The sequence below is a fragment of the Protopterus annectens genome, chromosome 3.part1, assembly GCF_019279795.1.
Source record: "Protopterus annectens isolate FY-2018-M chromosome 3.part1, PAN1.0, whole genome shotgun sequence".
NCBI classification, from domain to species: domain Eukaryota; kingdom Metazoa; phylum Chordata; order Ceratodontiformes; family Protopteridae; genus Protopterus; species Protopterus annectens.
The window spans coordinates 770,608,061-770,625,211 of NC_056732.1; the positions used below are offsets into that span (position 1 = coordinate 770,608,061).

General features: G+C 36.9%; 1 protein-coding gene across 1 annotated transcript in view; it reads right to left on the bottom strand.

The window, feature by feature from the left end:
• The window catches only part of LOC122797720 (CUB and sushi domain-containing protein 3), a 5,249,173-nt gene that overhangs the window by 3,500,401 nt on the left and 1,731,621 nt on the right, over positions 1 to 17,151 (bottom strand). Inside the window, exons 11-12 of the mRNA XM_044066251.1 lie at positions 10,231 to 10,334; positions 9,865 to 9,977 (exon numbers count right to left, since the gene is read on the bottom strand). Coding sequence (XP_043922186.1) covers positions 9,865 to 9,977; positions 10,231 to 10,334 — 217 coding nt within the window. The remainder of the gene's footprint in view (positions 1 to 9,864; positions 9,978 to 10,230; positions 10,335 to 17,151) is intronic.

A 17,151-nucleotide genomic window follows, 5' to 3' on the forward strand; every position in this document is an offset into this window, starting at 1 on the left:
TGGCTTAATGGCTAAGGTGTTTGCCTTACAAACACAAGGTGCAGGGTTTGAATCTCACAACGGATAATTGGCTAGGCTTAAAATGGCTCTCAAGGGTAGTTAGCTTAGTACTAAACTATGAACCTATGAACCTATGTCCCACCCTGTAATATCTCTGTGTCCAGGTTTCCCTTTTGGATCTCATCAACCATAGCACTGTGCCAATATATATCATATCTGTCTAAGTTGTCCCTTTGTCCCTTGAAATTGAACTTTTGACAAAAATCTGCAAGACAAACAGGATGTCATTTCTATTACACTTTTTCATCTTGGTCATCTAGTAGGTAGACTGGAAGACAGTATTTGGTGGCTTCACTCCAGCAGCTTAGTATCCCACCCCCTTGTTTCCTCCTAATCAATTCCTTTGTCCACATTTCTTGTTTGAATATCTTGTCTTTATTCTCTTCTTACTTTGTACCGTTCCTTCATTCTCTTCTTACTTTGTACCGTTCCTTCATTCTCTTCTTACTTTGTACCGTTCCTTTATTCTCTTCTTACTTTGTACCGTTCCTTCATTCTCTTCTTACTTTGTACCGTTCCTTCATTCTCTTCTTACTTTGTATCGTTCCTTTATTCTCTTCTTACTTTGTACCGTTCCTTCATTCTCTTCTTACTTTGTACCGTTCCTTTATTCTCTTCTTACTTTGTATCATTCCTTTATTCTCTTCTTACTTTGTACCGTTCCTTCATTCTCTTCTTACTTTGTAACGTTCCTTTATTCTCTTCTTACTTTGTACCATTCCTTTATTCTCTTCTTACTTTGTACCGTTCCTTCATTCTCTTCTTACTTTGTATCATTCCTTCATTCTCTTCTTACTTTGTACCGTTCCTTCATTCTCTTCTTACTTTGTACCGTTCCTTCAATATATTTGAGTCCATGTGCAAGTCAGTCAATCTCATGGCCCACCTTTCTTTTCAGTCTTTCACTTTGACCAATAAGCTGTCATCTCAAACAGGATCTAATGATGTATTACTAGAGGGGCAGAGATTACCGGAGGGGGGTGTGTGTTCCTTATCTCCTCAATTTGCAAGACTATGTTCCCCTCTACGCCCTTTCAAATCATTTCTGTATTCCAAACCTGGTACATAATCTAACATCTCTCTCTCTTTTCCCCCTCAGGATATCAACCTTAGTCATTTCAGCTATGCCACCTCTGTCATCGAATAAATAATCAATATGGATGACTTTTTTGAAGGATTACATGATACTCATTTTTCTAGCTGACTAAGAAATATTTATGAAGTATTGCTGTATACTCAGTCAACAAATGGGATTAAACTTCTCATATTTCAGGCTTTCAGAGCAGACATGTTCTCTTAATCTACATCCATCTATAACACATCTTGTCATGTCTATCCCCAACTCTGTCTTCCTGTTTGATATGCATTCACTGTACTTAAATTCTATTATTGGTTTTCCTCATTTCTTTATTATAATGATTTTATCTAGGCTAAGTGTCTAATTTCACTGAGTTTAGGACCATTAGGAAAAGTCCAGATATATTTCTCTTTAATAAGACTTCTTCTTCTTGCGGCCTTTTCCCGGTCAGGGGTCGCCACAGTGGATCATCTGACCGCTCATGATTGGCAGTGGGGTTTTACGGTGTCGGGTTGCCAGCCCGGCGCTCAACCTTCTACAGAAGGCACACACACACACACACACACACACACACACACACACACACACACACACACACACACACACACACACACACACACTCTCACACCTAGGGCCACTTTAGAGTGTCCAATCCACCTACTGCATGTCTTTGGGATGTGGGAGGAAACCAGAGCACCCGGAGGAAATCCACGCGACCACAGGGAAGACATGCAGACTCTGCACATAAGGCACCCCAGTCGAGAATCGAACCGGAGAACCTCTTGCTGTGAGGTGGCAATGCTAACCGCTGCACTGCTTTAACTAATTGTGTGACTGTTGTAAATATTTCTTGTATCGTCCATTTCCTATTCAAAATTGCAAGACAAAATTCCTGCACCTTCAAACATCATATTAGAACATGCACTAAAGGTCTAGAAACTTCTCAGTTCACTTTTAGTATAATATAATTTTATCCTGTATGTTTTGGTACATAATAATAATAATAATAATAATAATAATAATAACATCAACAGCAATAATAATAATCATCACAATAATAATAATAATAATAACTTCCAGTAAACTTGCTTTCATCATTATAAAGGGCAGTATTCACAGTCTAGGGCTTTGAATTTTCATATTGCTGATCTGCACAGAGTGGACCTATGTGGATTTGCAAATCCTGGACTGTCAGCATGCAAGCAAAAATGAAAAGGAGTTGCTGCAACCATGCCCCACCCCTCACCCCATTGCAGAAGCGTAATATGTTTAAAGCATAAGCAATAGGAGGACATCTACTACACTGACAAGGGGCTTTACACGTATGCATATGAGTTGTCATTCATATATACGAATCTGTACTGAGCTGTTTTCTATACTAAGAGGGTAAAAAGCCCTGAACTTACACCAGTAAGCAGCAGTTTTCTTAGAGAATATGGAGATGTGAGGGGAGATAAGTCGGTGCTTCTGCATACCTGGACATTATAACTGAAGGAGTCACTTGGTTAAATGTTTCATTTTGATGCTTGTACATACCTGGACAATTTAATGAAGGGGTTGTTTGGGGAAATGTTTCATTTTGGTGTGTGTGGATATTTCAACGTTTTACTGAAGGGGTCATTTGGGTGAATGTTTCATTTCAGTGCTTGTGCATACTAATAAATGTCACTAAAGGGGTTGCTTGGGAAAATGTTTCATTTTGGTGATTGCGCATACCTGGATATTTTACTGAAGGGGTCACTTGGGTGAATGCTTCCTTTTAGATCTTGTGCATAACTGAACATTTTACTGAAGGTGTCACTTGGGTGAATGTTTCATTTTACATCTTGTGCATAACTGGACATTTTACTGAAGGTGTCACTGGAGCTGATAGTTCCTTTCTCTCTTATAGTCAAAAGGTTTAACTCTCCCAAAAAAGCTTTCTTTGTTATCATTGGTTGGTTTGGTACACTTCTTTGAAATGATGCAACCATAATACTAAGAGATGCGGCTTGGTCATATGGCCTAATATTTAATGTTACTTGTAGCATCATAGAGAAGTTTAAGTATCTGCACATTTGGAAGATAAAACTTTTAGAAAGAAGTTAAAACATTAAGCGAGTGTGTTGACACACTTTACCATTTATGTTGCTGTGTTTAACAATTTACATAACAGAAGCCTCATATATTGACTTCAGAAAAAAATAATCTGAGACAATAGAACAAAACAACTTCTCCCTGCCTGTGCTGTATCATGCTTATGGCATCACCAGATTTTGGTATTACATGAAGTTACACAATTGGGAGGGGAGGGGCTAATAAACGTTGCAAGACATTTAAACTTATTAGGCACATGCTGCAACTAAACAAAACAAAAAATCATGGTCATTGGTAAACATCTAGTTTATAAAAGCAACTTAATGTTTATAAGGAACAAGTGACCAATATCTACTTATATAGGGTTAAAATAAAGGAAGAGCAGCACAGTAGCATGTTATTAGTGATTCTGGTTATCAGTGCTTTGCTGTCCAATTTAGTTACTGATAAGGGGATTTGTCTGAGCAATCCGGATATCCTCCATGAGTCTGTCAAGGTCTCCACTCTGGTACATTCCGGTATCCCCCAAAAAACTTGATGTTTGGTAAATTACTGATTCTGTAAATTGTAAATTGCCCTTAGGATAGAGTGAGGGGAACAGGAAAAGAATATGACAGCAATTTGTATGATGGACAGTGCCACCAAGAAATATCACTGAAAGCCAATTTCAGAAAACATATATGAATATTAAAAAACTCATTGCAATAGAAAGCATTGTGAATTAAAGCTAATCCATACAGAAATGTCATCTGATTAATTAGAATTCACCATCATTGCATCTTATTAAATAGCAATCATGCCTTGTGCAGAGTATGAAAACTTTTACACTATTTTACTGTAGGTAAAACTTAAAGAGACATTGTCATTAAGATTATTTCAATCAAGCCAATAAAGACACTGTGTTAAATAACACACTAATAATAAATACTGTATACCTTGTTATTATTTGACTTATAAATCATAACAACTTAGAAATGACTACCTGATCATTCGGAATCAGGTTATAAGGACCAATATACTAGATGTAATACTGACAGACATTGAATTGTTCAACCCTACAGCACTAGCCTAGCTGCTAACCACAATTAATAACAGTTTAACATTAATGTAATGGCTGGAGGTTACAAAGTGGGAAAGATCTTCATTTTTCTATATTAAGCCAGAGAAGTTTGCAATGAAAAAATCCATTTCACTGAAAAAGATAACAAGATAAAATCCTTATTGACTTGTATTATTGTTAAATAAATGTTAGTCAGTTATATTATGTCAACAAATAATACAACCAAAAATATTACCAGAGAGAGGATGTCTGAAATAAATACAAGGGATTTGTTAGAACAACAAAGCCAATAAACTAGATAAACAGAAAACAGGGGTTACATAACTTCAAAAACTAATAATAAAAATAAATAATACATAAATAAATAATCTTAACACTGAGAATAACACTGAGAACTGGCTCTAGCTTGTAAATGTTTCATCTCCCAACCCCCTGCTTCACTTATCAATGATATCAGAACTTGTCAGAGATTTGGGATGCATGGCTAGGCTTAAAAATACCCTTGTAGTCATTAGCCTAGTAAACACCTATGAACCTATGAAATCATATTTTGAAATGTACAGCACTTACTGACCTAAACAAATCAGTCATCTCTAGCTATGAAACTAGACTTGCACCAGAATGTGAGGTAATAACAAGAAGCTATTCTATTATATTACAGCTAAAGGGATACACAGTGACTGTAGTATTCCTAAATAATATTGCAAGATCTTACCTTTAAGCAATTGGTGACAGTCCAGCAGATAAACTTTGTGAGAATATTTTCTAGACTAGAGGTATAAGTACTATATTTCTGTAAATCAGAGGTGAAACACTAGTGCATTATGCAATATATGATCACTACAGCAACAGGATGGTAAAGGACCAATCATGTGGTAACAGATGATGTATCAGGATGGCATCTGGTACCAGCTGATGTAACAGGAATACTGCCACTCATTTTATTTATTTATACTTTATTAACTGGATTAGTCGTACTAGGGCTAGCAGTCTTTTTTTCAGTGAAAATTCAAGGGGGTATGCATATTGAATAGATGAAATTGTTAAGGGCAACAGGGAACTTTGCTTCAGTCTTTTTGGTAAGTGCCCTAGTATCTTTTACACTGACCAGAGTTACCACTAGTCTTGCATATATGACTCTGGTTTGATGTCTCATCTGAAAAGCTTATATAATTGATAACCTACTTAGGCTATTATGTATTCATGGAAGCAATTAACCCTCAGCTAGAAATGTTCTTTAGATTTAGAACCAGTCTATTGTAAAAACATAAAATGTACGTATTGTATCAGATCCAAAAGAACTTGACCTCAACAGCTTTACATGCATTTTCTGTAAACAATTGAAGTGTACAAAAATAAAACTTATCATACATGATGGTAGCACTCTACTAACAGAATCAGAGTACTAAGTTTCATCTCAACTACACTCGGGTGTCTTTCTTCAAGGAAGGAACAGACTAAATTTGAAAGTATCCAGCTGCACATGTTGCATAAATGAAACCACACCAAGTCAATCAACAGACTCCTTCACAAAGTTATATTAGAAAAAAAATAAATAAGTCACCTCAAACATAATACTGATGTAGTCTGATAAGTAAGTAATTGTATGAAGGGATCAATGCTTAATAATCAGCAGAAGGAATAGTAAATTGTCCAGAGAATCTACTTGATGTGGTGAGTGGAGTTCTTCAGGGTTGGGTGGTATAATCAGTACCAGAGAAAGTTTTACTATATTGAGACTGATATCTAAGAAACATAATGGACATTAAGTTCAAACTGTTCAGTTTGTTAAACATTCAGAGCCTAAAAGCATACTCTGCTATACATCTCACACTCAGTGACATATCCAGCAGATCAAACGAAGTCGAGCACCTGATACAAATATAAGTGCACATAATCACATAGCATAATTGCCTAAAAATGTAATTGATCGTGCAACTAAATTTCTGTTAGTTCAAAAATGAAAATGTAACAATATATCACTTGCTACAAGTATGTTCCTTTTGGAACTAAATAAGTTCTGAAAGAGAAGTGAAACTCTAATAGCTATAATAAAATTAAGAAAATGTAACTCTTTGGGCTTTCATACTATTGCTAGTGATCTATAGTAACAGCTCACATTGCTTAAGATATTCAGTATTACATTTTATATTGTTTATGGCAGAAGGAGGCAATAAGCTTATCTAGTAGGTCCTTTAAGCACATTTTACTTTCTTCCTAATTTATAGCCCAAACTTCCTTCCATACTTTTTTCTTATTTGTCCCATTTATTCTTTAATATGTCTCTGGACTCTTACCGCTCATTTTGGTAGTGTCTTCCTTGAATCCATAACCCTTTCTATGAAACCATTTTAAATGGTTCATGGAGTGGTTTGTCTCTGCAATATGCTTCCTATGACACTTCGTCCTTCCTCAACATTACTGATTAGGAAGACCGCTTCAAGTCTCCCTGGAATGATCTTGTGTACCTCTATCATGCATCTTCTGGTATCCATTGAGAACAGATCCAGCTACTCTAATATTTCATCACATCCTTTCCCCTCCATCCTAGGCACCTTTCTTATTGCTTTCTTTTGGATTTATTCCATCAATCTGAAAAACTTTTTTTTTGCAATGTCTCCAGAACTATCCTTCATATATAAGGTATGCCCTGAACAGAGTCAGTAGCTTGGAAGTATTACCTTTTTGCTTCAAGAGTTTTTAATTTCCTGAAGGCTCCAGCTCAGCAACCTATTTACTGTGACCGCTATCACTCTACTGCTGGTGAGCCATTTCAGGAGAAATAAACATTCACATATCCTTTTCCCACCCTTTTGCCATACGTTTTACTTCCTATTTAGTTCCCACAAGGATTGTTCTTGGAAAGATATGACAATGTGTAATAACAGGTACCACACCAGGCTAACCTCCCCTCCCGTACTCAACCTAAACTCTACCTACAAAGTTACACTCCTTTTGCCTACCCTTTTTGTACCCTAAGCTTATGCATGTAACTTTATATTTCTATCACTCAGAAATCTCACGGTTTATTCTCCCACAGCTGTCATTTGCACTATCCTTCTACAGATTGACACTCCACCCTCTAACAACTTTCTCTCCTGCAAGACTTCCATTTCCCAGGTAACTAGCACTGCCTCTATTTTCCTTAATACAGCTTTCCACCTTAATCTACTAATGTTTCATATAACTGCTTGTCCTCTTACGTTCTACCTTCTGCTAAATCCCTTGCTGCCTTTGCTAGCCCTCTCTGTACTTCCAACTGATAAGCACATTAAATAATACATCCACTGTCTATCTGTATAATTTCTCTGTAACTAACTACCCCATTAAAAATATATATTTCCTCAAATTCATAGGCTTCTATGTGTTATATAATGTGTTCTAGGTGCATTCATATAGTTGTGTTTTCATGGAAATGCAATGAATTGTGCAAAATGACTTTTTTTTGTCTGTAAATGTACTTGGCTTTTCTCCCTGGGCCTCCGTTGAAAATAGGATAGACCCCAGTCGGAACTTGCACTAGTCTGCTATCACCCATCTGCAAACTTTTCTTCCAATGCGTTCCCTAGAACTTTGCTCACATCTTCCATTTCTGCTCTAATCTATATACTATTAGCAAAGAGATTAATAATGTTCTACGTTCGCTCAGTTATGCTTAATGGAAAGATATTGAAATATACTGGACTGAAGACTGACAATCTCCTGTACTCCACCACAATTCTCCATGTTCTACCCTTTAATCATGTAGCAGTCCATTATCTCAGTCTTGGCCCTGCTCACAACTGTCTCCACATTTCGTATCATCTGTCTTAATGGAATCGAGTCAGAAGCATTGTGGAGTCTCTTCCTACATCCTTGTTCAGTTCAAATGAAATTCTGGTCACACCACTAAATTAGGTTTGATTCACAACTCCTTCTAGCACATAAACTCATATTAGTTGTCGTCCTTCTAATTGTTTTGCACAGGAAACTGATACAATATTTGTTTTTTCATCAACCCATAGACTTTATTTACTGCACTAAATTGCTATCTTTCGCTATCTTTTTTGTCCCTAATTTATTGTGGAAAGTTTCTCATTTATGTTAATTTCAACATAATCTGTTTATTTTAAGGGTCTTTCACCTCCATTGAGATGCTTTAGTTGAAGATATTTTCTTCTTGAGTGTTGCTCTTTTATTTCTAAGCTCTCCTTCTGTTAAATATCCCAAAATTATTGCCAATGTGTAACACATTATCTGCAATATTATTCCTTTGGCTTTGTCATCCAAACGTAACTTGCAAATTTGGCTCTGAATCTTCTGCCCTTTTAGAGATTAGCATATGTTCTAATTGACATGTGGAATATGTCTTCCAGAACCACGCATAGCATATCTTCTTCAGGTGGAGAAAATATATCAGTTGACATCAATATATTGCATTTTTTACAATTCCCCATTAATTTTCATCATAATAATATATTTGCATGTGCTGATCAGTACAAATGATCAATATACTTTTAAAGCTCTTCCTTGCAAACATTATGCTTTATGCCTGTGTATGTATAAACATGGATATACATATATTATAATCCTGAAACTGTAATGTTGAAAGTTTGTGGGCTGCAGGATTGCTATAGAAAACTTATATATACATATATAGATAGATAGAGATATAAATGTATATATATATATATATATATATATATATATATATATATATATATATATATATATATACACATACACATACATATACAGATGCGAGAGTGTGTGTGTGTGTGTGTGTGTGTGTGTGTGTGTGTGTGTGTGTGTGTGTGCGCGTGTGCATGCGCGCACGTGTGTGTGCTGTATTTCACAGCGATTATTAGCATGATCTGGTCTTTAGATATATTACTTTTACTGTACATATCTGTATGTTACATACAAGCATGAGGAATATGGTGCCTAATATGAATGATACTCAAATGTTTTTACAGATGTTATCTCATTTCTCCTCAGCATCACATTTCTTTTCCTTATGCATATCATATGCATTGTGCAGCTAATTAAATAAATAAATACAGGCATACACAATTTGATGCATGAATAAATCTTCATTGCATTATTCAAGATTCACATGGCACCAAGAATTGCTGAGGGCAAGCACTATGACCATACAATAAACATATTCTTCAGAGCAGTGTAATAGGAATCCGCATGATACAGCATGTTGTAGCAAAGGGTACTCTATAAAACACTAAATTAAGAGTCTAATCTCAGAAACAGTCCAAAGGTTTACAAAACAACAAAGTATATTTTACAGCCCAATCACCCATGAGTGCTGCAAAGCTTTGAATTGTTTTTTCACTTGCGACTGGATTTGTACATTTAAAAATTCAGAAATCAGCGGTTCATGTTTTCAGAAAATAAGTATGCATCATACAATGAAACACCAAAGGATTATTTTCCACTTTATATCCTTAGGATAAATTTGAAATCTGCATATGCCTGATGCAGTAATTTGTTTAGATAGTATAATTTATATGCATGTATCATTTTGCTAAAAAAAAAATGATTGTTTGAATTATTGAATAACTTTGTATAAAACTAAAATTTCTTTTTATCAGCTTACCTTTGTAGGTAACTTTGAACCCAATTGAACCAACACTTTCGTCTGTCTGAAGGTGCAGCCACATCTGATTGCTCATGCTGACAATTAAATCTGGTACAAAACTCCCTGTCAATCTGCACAAAAGAAGAAAACAATATAACAACAACAAGAAGAGCAACTAATTAAGGACAGGATGATTTTACTATATAATGAAAGAACAGAGCACACAGAAAAAGGTTGGCATTACAACTGTTATATTATTTCCAAAATTTCATGAAATGCATTACACTTTGCAGGTGCAGAATAGCAAGAGAAAGGAATGCATACATCACAAGTTATTTTAAATATGCACTGCTGATATGAAATAATTATACAAACGGTGCTTACACTTGCAGAACTGTTTTTGGGTCACCGACTTCTCCACCATCACCTATGGTCAATGTGTCATAACCGATTTCAAGGTCAAATTCTTCAAAATTTATTTGAATGACCTAGAAAAGGAAAGAAAATACAGTATAGATCACATACAGCATATTTTTGTTAAAATAATTGTCATGAATAAAAAGTCATGTTACTTTTCAAAGTCATTGCTTTATTGAGAGTGAATATATTTTCTGAAAATGTTGTTAGTCCATTTATATTTTTCATTTGACAAATTGTAGGTATAATGTTTGATTATATTATCGGCAATAGTGCCCAAGTATCATATAAGCCAGACCAAAAAAAATCATGTAATTTGGAATTCACACTACCATATCAAGTCTTTACAACTCAAATATTTTAAATCATTATCCTGGGAATTCATTAAAGTTTTTATTCATGCTGGAAAGGCCCTTCTAGCATAATGTTCTTATTTGTGATTTAGGAACATGCTAGCTGAAATGAGGTAAGACATTATTGGAGAATTTCCATGTTTCTTGAATCTCAGTTGCTACGAAGCTGTGCAGATCATGGCTGATCTGCACATCGCGATACTAACAAGAAGTTTGTGTAGACAGTGACATTCCCCCAGTCACTCTGTCACACACACACACACACACACACACACACACACACACACACACACACACACACACACGAGCATGCACAAACCACAGTCCCTGTACCTGTTCCTACCCTATCAATTCTCCCATGTTTCTCCCTACTGCCATAATACTTTAGTGCCATTACAGCACATATGCATAGGCCCTGGTGGCCTAGTGTATCCTCAGCCCACAATCCCTTTATGATGTCAGTGCTGGTATGGCACTTTACAGAATCATGCCTGGTGTCTAGTGTATCTGCCCACCCTCCAATCCCCATATTATGGTTACCACAAATATAACGTGTTATGTTATTTCTTGGGATCTCCTCATGCCCATTATGCTATTCTTTGCCTTAGGGCACTTTTATGGAGCCTTCTGTAATGCTTAGTATATCCTCCTCTTGGTCCTTGTCATAATGTTAGTGCTTGTATGACATTTTAAATATTAATCCCTGCTGTCTAGTTGAGCCCCCCATCCACCCACCTATTTGTGTTTAGCAGCTATGGTGATAGATCGGGGATTGTCATGCTGATTTACATGGCCTAGCGTTCTTTTGAATTGCTCAGCTATGTAAATTCTCTCCTAGATGTGGTTCCAGGGAGGCAGTATATGGCTAATAAGCATACACCTCACCCCCACTGAATGACTCATTAGTCTTCAGCATGGCTGCAGGGCCAGTTTTTTTGTGGGGCTGCATGTCTTTATAATGGAGGACCATATAGCACCACATATATATATATATATATATATATATATATATATATATATATATATATATATATATATATATATATAAGTTAGTAAAGGGAACATGACTATAGGTGCTGCAAAGGGGATAGTTTCATTTAAGATACTTTGATGTGGATGAACCATCCCTAAATGGCAATGAAAGATGTAATGCCTCATCATGCATATCATGTGCACTCTCCTGTGTATTTGACTCTTAGGTACCTGCTTTATCCTTCTATTTTTTGCTGAATTAAATAGTATGCATGTAGGTATATCATCCTGTCCCTGTCTTAACTAAAGGGTTCCCAACAACCCCAGAACACACTCCTCCACCATAACTATATCAGCCATTTAATCCTTCTTTCTCTCAGTCAGTCCTCTTGTTTCACAGTTGGTATTGGATCACAGGTAACAGGGTCAGATGTCCAGATACTGTCCCAGTAGGCTGACTTTACTATTTACTTTTTCTTTCTTTATCCTTCTAACCTTCTAACCCTTGTTCTTGAAGGTGATCTAGCCATTATTGAAACAGCTAATATTTTTTTTCTCTGAGTTACAGGTGGTCACAATGCAATCACCATCATCCAGGCAGCCCTGAGGGTATTTCCAGATATACTGTCTAACTCCATTCCCAGGTAGCTGACATGCTCTTTATATGCAAGGGCCTTGTAATGCCTTCCCTAGTGTGTGTGCATCAACTTGCAGAACAGCATCATGAAGTCTACCTTAAAAGGAGGACCTGGATGAAGAATGTACATGCATCCTACCCATACCCTGCCTGCCATTCAACTTTTCCACATTAGCTGGCAAGTGGGATCAAATAGACTGCATCTTGCCTCAGGAAGGGCAAACTGACATTGACTGTTGACTTCTGTCATCTTCGCCTATTCATCTAGGGTGCAGTCACTACTAGAAACAGTTTACTTTAGACCATACATAACATGCACAATTCTTATATATTGAAGGATTCTATGAAGGCAAATTGAAAAAAAAACATAGACACTTTTATACAGATTGTTTTGATAGCATAAAAACAAAATGTATTTGCTATTTTCTTAGGAGAGTTGAAAATAGCATTTTGAAGCAGTAATCACCAGTGGTGAGGGAGACTTCAGATTAATGAAGGAGAATTTCCATGTATTACTGCTTTTGGAGGGCTCTGTATCTGATTGACAGTACTGCTTTTGGAGGGCTCTTTATTTGATTGACAGTACTGCTTTTGGAGGGCTCTGTATTTGATTGATGGATAAGATAGTGAAAGTCAGGAAGGCAGTAGCTGCAGCAAGTGAGTTTGGTGAGGACATGGAAAATGGCAATCAGATGTCCTCATTATGCTTCCGGCAAACCATCAGATGTGTTTGGGGGGGGGGGGGTTGAGATAATGCTTAGGCTGTTCAGAGAATGAATTAAGAAACACTGACCTCAGCTGAGAGCTTTGTTAAGAGTTGATACTGGAAAGGCAGGACAGCAACCAGATAGTGGAGTTGGATCCATTCCTGTAGATGAGATCAGTACCAAAATTATACAGCTTTGTAGTGTCAAGAGTGCAGGAATGGGTAAATTCTGCAGGAACTGCTAAAGGCGCTGGTCAATATTGGGAGATGAAATGGATGCCGTTACATAAATATTTTGTTAAGTAGCAAATATTAAGATCAAGTCACTTCTCATCTATGAATTATAAATGCTTCAGATAAAACTGACATTCTAAAAGTGAGATAAGCCAACAAACCATAACATATATAGTCCATGTTCACAGACTTAATGGATATTCCTTCATCAGATTCAATCAAGGCTTGATGCATGGAATTAGCATCACCCTTTAAGCTAGCTCCTTCCTGGATATCAAATCTGTCAGGATTTTAATACTACTTGTTTACAGCTTTCAGCCTTATATTTACTTAATAAATATGCATTTACTTCTGCATACAGTGACAACCTATGGATCATTTTATAAGCTTTGTCACTAACAAATTTATTTACTTGAATATGTATATCCACCGTTTCCAACTTTCATGGTCATATTATAAAAGTGCAGGCAAGCTGTCAAGAGTCTCCAGTTTTGGGATAAGAGAGTTGGATCTTTGTTGTTTTTAAATAATTCTGCCTTCTTAGCCTTAACTATGACTTCCAACATAACCTAGTAGTTTGCTGCTGGTTTTAATGAAAATGGGGTGAACATCAGCACCTACAAATGAGAGTTCATGATCCTCCCCAAGAAAAGAATGGGTGAATTTTTACTGTTCAGGGGGAACATCTACCTTAGGTGGTAGACTTTAGATATCTTGTTTTTTTTTTTTTTTTTTCCATGAGTGGAGTATTGGAATTTGGGATTCTGACCATAGAGGGGCATTTCCCACTATGGATTATTATACTAAACATCATGGCACTGATACCAAGTTCCAAAAATCATATTCATGTTTTTTCTCATAACTATTCACAGACAGTTTGCCTCTTACATTTTGGGCAGTGGACTGGGCATTAGTTTGTCACTATTGTTACTTTTTAGTGTAAATACTTGCATTAGGAGAGGATCTACAAGGGAGAAGTATTTGGTATCAATCATAAGCTGATGACATTTAACTCTTTTTGACTCAACAATCTCTGCCAGGATTTACCCCTATTGAAAAGTGTCTGCACTCCATGTTTACGTGGGTGGCAATCACTGACTAAAACGCAAAGAATGCTGGGATGCTGATGTTACCATCATTTGTCCATCCCACCTTCCTCACCTTTTCCTACAATTCTATTTACAAGAGGATATGCTCTAAGTTCTCAGATCTTCTAAGATATGGATACAATTCTGGATAACAGAGTAACACTGAAGAACCATGTGATGGTCATCAGCAAGGCATCCTGTTTTTAATTTAAGAATATTCCCTAGATCATAAACCTTTTTCCACCATCAGACCCTTTCAGTGTGCTCATACTACTGTCATCTCACTCAGACATTTGTAATGCTGTCATCACACACTAAATGATGGGTGCATAACATGCATGTAGGAGGCACAAATCCTTTGGTAAGGTTCTTGATAATACATATCAGCTTCGGCATGCTATGTGATGTATTTCTTGTGACATTTGTAGTGACTGTTTTAATACCAGGCCTATTTTAAGACTTCTGTCTTTATCTTCTAGGTTCTGAACAACCTGGAATCTGTTTTTTTTAAGGGGAATCTAGTGCTGTTTTCTCTCATGTGGACCCTCATGTCCTTAGATAAAAAAAGTCTACCAGCTATTTTCTAGAACCCACTTTGTAATACCCAGCAAGCTGCTGTCTGCTTATCTTGCACTGGTCCTCTAGAATCAACTACATTCAATAACTCACGTATGTGAGTCTGAAGACTCCTTCAGTAGGATCATCATCATCATCATCATTAGATTAGTTTTGTAGGGGGATCGTTTAAAATTGTCGCATCTGGTTTTATATTTTATAATACATTTTAATTATTATACTCATTTATCTAAATGAGAAAATGACTACAAATAAAAATAAAAATAAGCTGTCCATCAACAGACACACGCACAACACACGCACAACACACACACACACACGCACACATGCACACACACACACACACACACACACACACACACACACACACACACACACACACACACACACAGACACACACACACACATACTCACACACACACAAACACTCACACACACACAAACACTCACACACACACACACACACACACACACTCACACACACACACACACACACACACTCACACACACACACACGCACACACACACACACACACACACACACACACACACACACACACACACACACACACACACACACACACACACACACACACACACACACACACACACACACACACACACACACACACACACACACACACACACACACACACACACACACACACACACACACACACACACACACACGTGAAACACTATATGATGTCTGTATACAACAAAGTAACATCACTAGCTTCAACATTACAGACCCTCTGTTTACCCCTCTTGTAACCAGTACTTACTAGAGATACCTAAGACTAACCTTAGACTAAATTCTATCATTCCCTCAACACACTGAAGCTCAGATCAACAAGGTATTAACTCACCTTAAAGTCTTACACAACATATCTAACTTGTTGACCACTGAGGCCAGGCTAGCCAATGTTATAAAAGTACTTCTGCCCTTTCTGGAATACTACCTTGCTTTAACTGCATTTCCCTTTGCATGTAATACTGTGCTCACTCAATCAGCAAAGAAAAAAAAATACTTAGATGCATAAACTGAGCTCACAACTGCAAGCACCACTGTCAAGTCAAATGACTGGCTGCCTGTTACAGATAGAGCTTATTTATAAAATGATGGCTACTGACCACCGCTTCTTTTAAAACCACTCCTATAGTCTCAGACATAATTATAGCAATCAGGTGTGCAGCCCTCATTCACACTTTGTACATGAGAGAAAGCTTTCACCATCACAGCTTCAGCTGTCTAAAACATTCTCAGGAAGAATATTAGGTATACAGACCAACTAATGACTTTCAAGAAAACACCCAGATTCCAGCTGTTCAAAGAAAGTGAGTACAAATGCTTATCAAGATGTAAGCTAATGCAATGTTGTAGTACTTGTTAGGTCCTGCTGTACCTGTGGCTCCATTCTAAAAGTTTCCGGTTTAATATGTCTGATACTGCTATTGAAAAATAAGAGTGATGTAGATATAGTTAACCAATCCTCCTTGCCTTTTTTTGTACTGTCCCATAGCATTTGCCCTCTGACTCCTAGTTCAGTATACCACTGTAACATCTTACAGCTCTGTGAGTTGTACAGTATACTTGCATAAAATGCTGTTATTCTCACCAACACAAAGGTCTGCTGCTTTTACCTTCACCATAAATGCAAAAGGTGGGACAATAATCACCCCCGACCCCTCTACAAAACTACTAGGTGTCATAATTGATAATAACCTAACATTTGACCTTCATGTAAACCAATTGATCAAGATCATCAATAAAAAACTTGGGTCACTATAGAGAATAAAAGCCTTCCTAACCTCTCCAGCTAAGATTGCCATAGCTCGCTCTTACCTACTTTCAACACTTCTATATGCTTCCCCCCTTCTCTAATCTAAACAAGTCTGTACTTAATAGACTGTCAACCTGTTATAATCACATTGCCAGGTTTAACATTGGCCTGCCTTTTAGAACACACCACTGCATCAACCTTAAACAACTTAAGTGGCTAGAACCTCCCAGTCTAATCCAGTACAACCTTCTGATTATGGCTAATAAAATCCTCCATAATCCAGATAATACACCAGTTCTTAAAAATATTATCACCCCCTATAACATCTCGAGACTGCTTCGATCCTCGAACAAACTACTAATTCAGACAATCAAAATTAAGAATGGAGCTGGTGATTCCCTCTTTGCAAACCCTGTAGGTAGAGCCTGGAACTTACTTCCAACTGATATTACTTTGCTCTCCTCCCTAGGCCAATTTAAAGCTAAACTCAAACAACATCTAGCACTAAACTGGCTTTGCCACTGCAACAAGCCTGGCT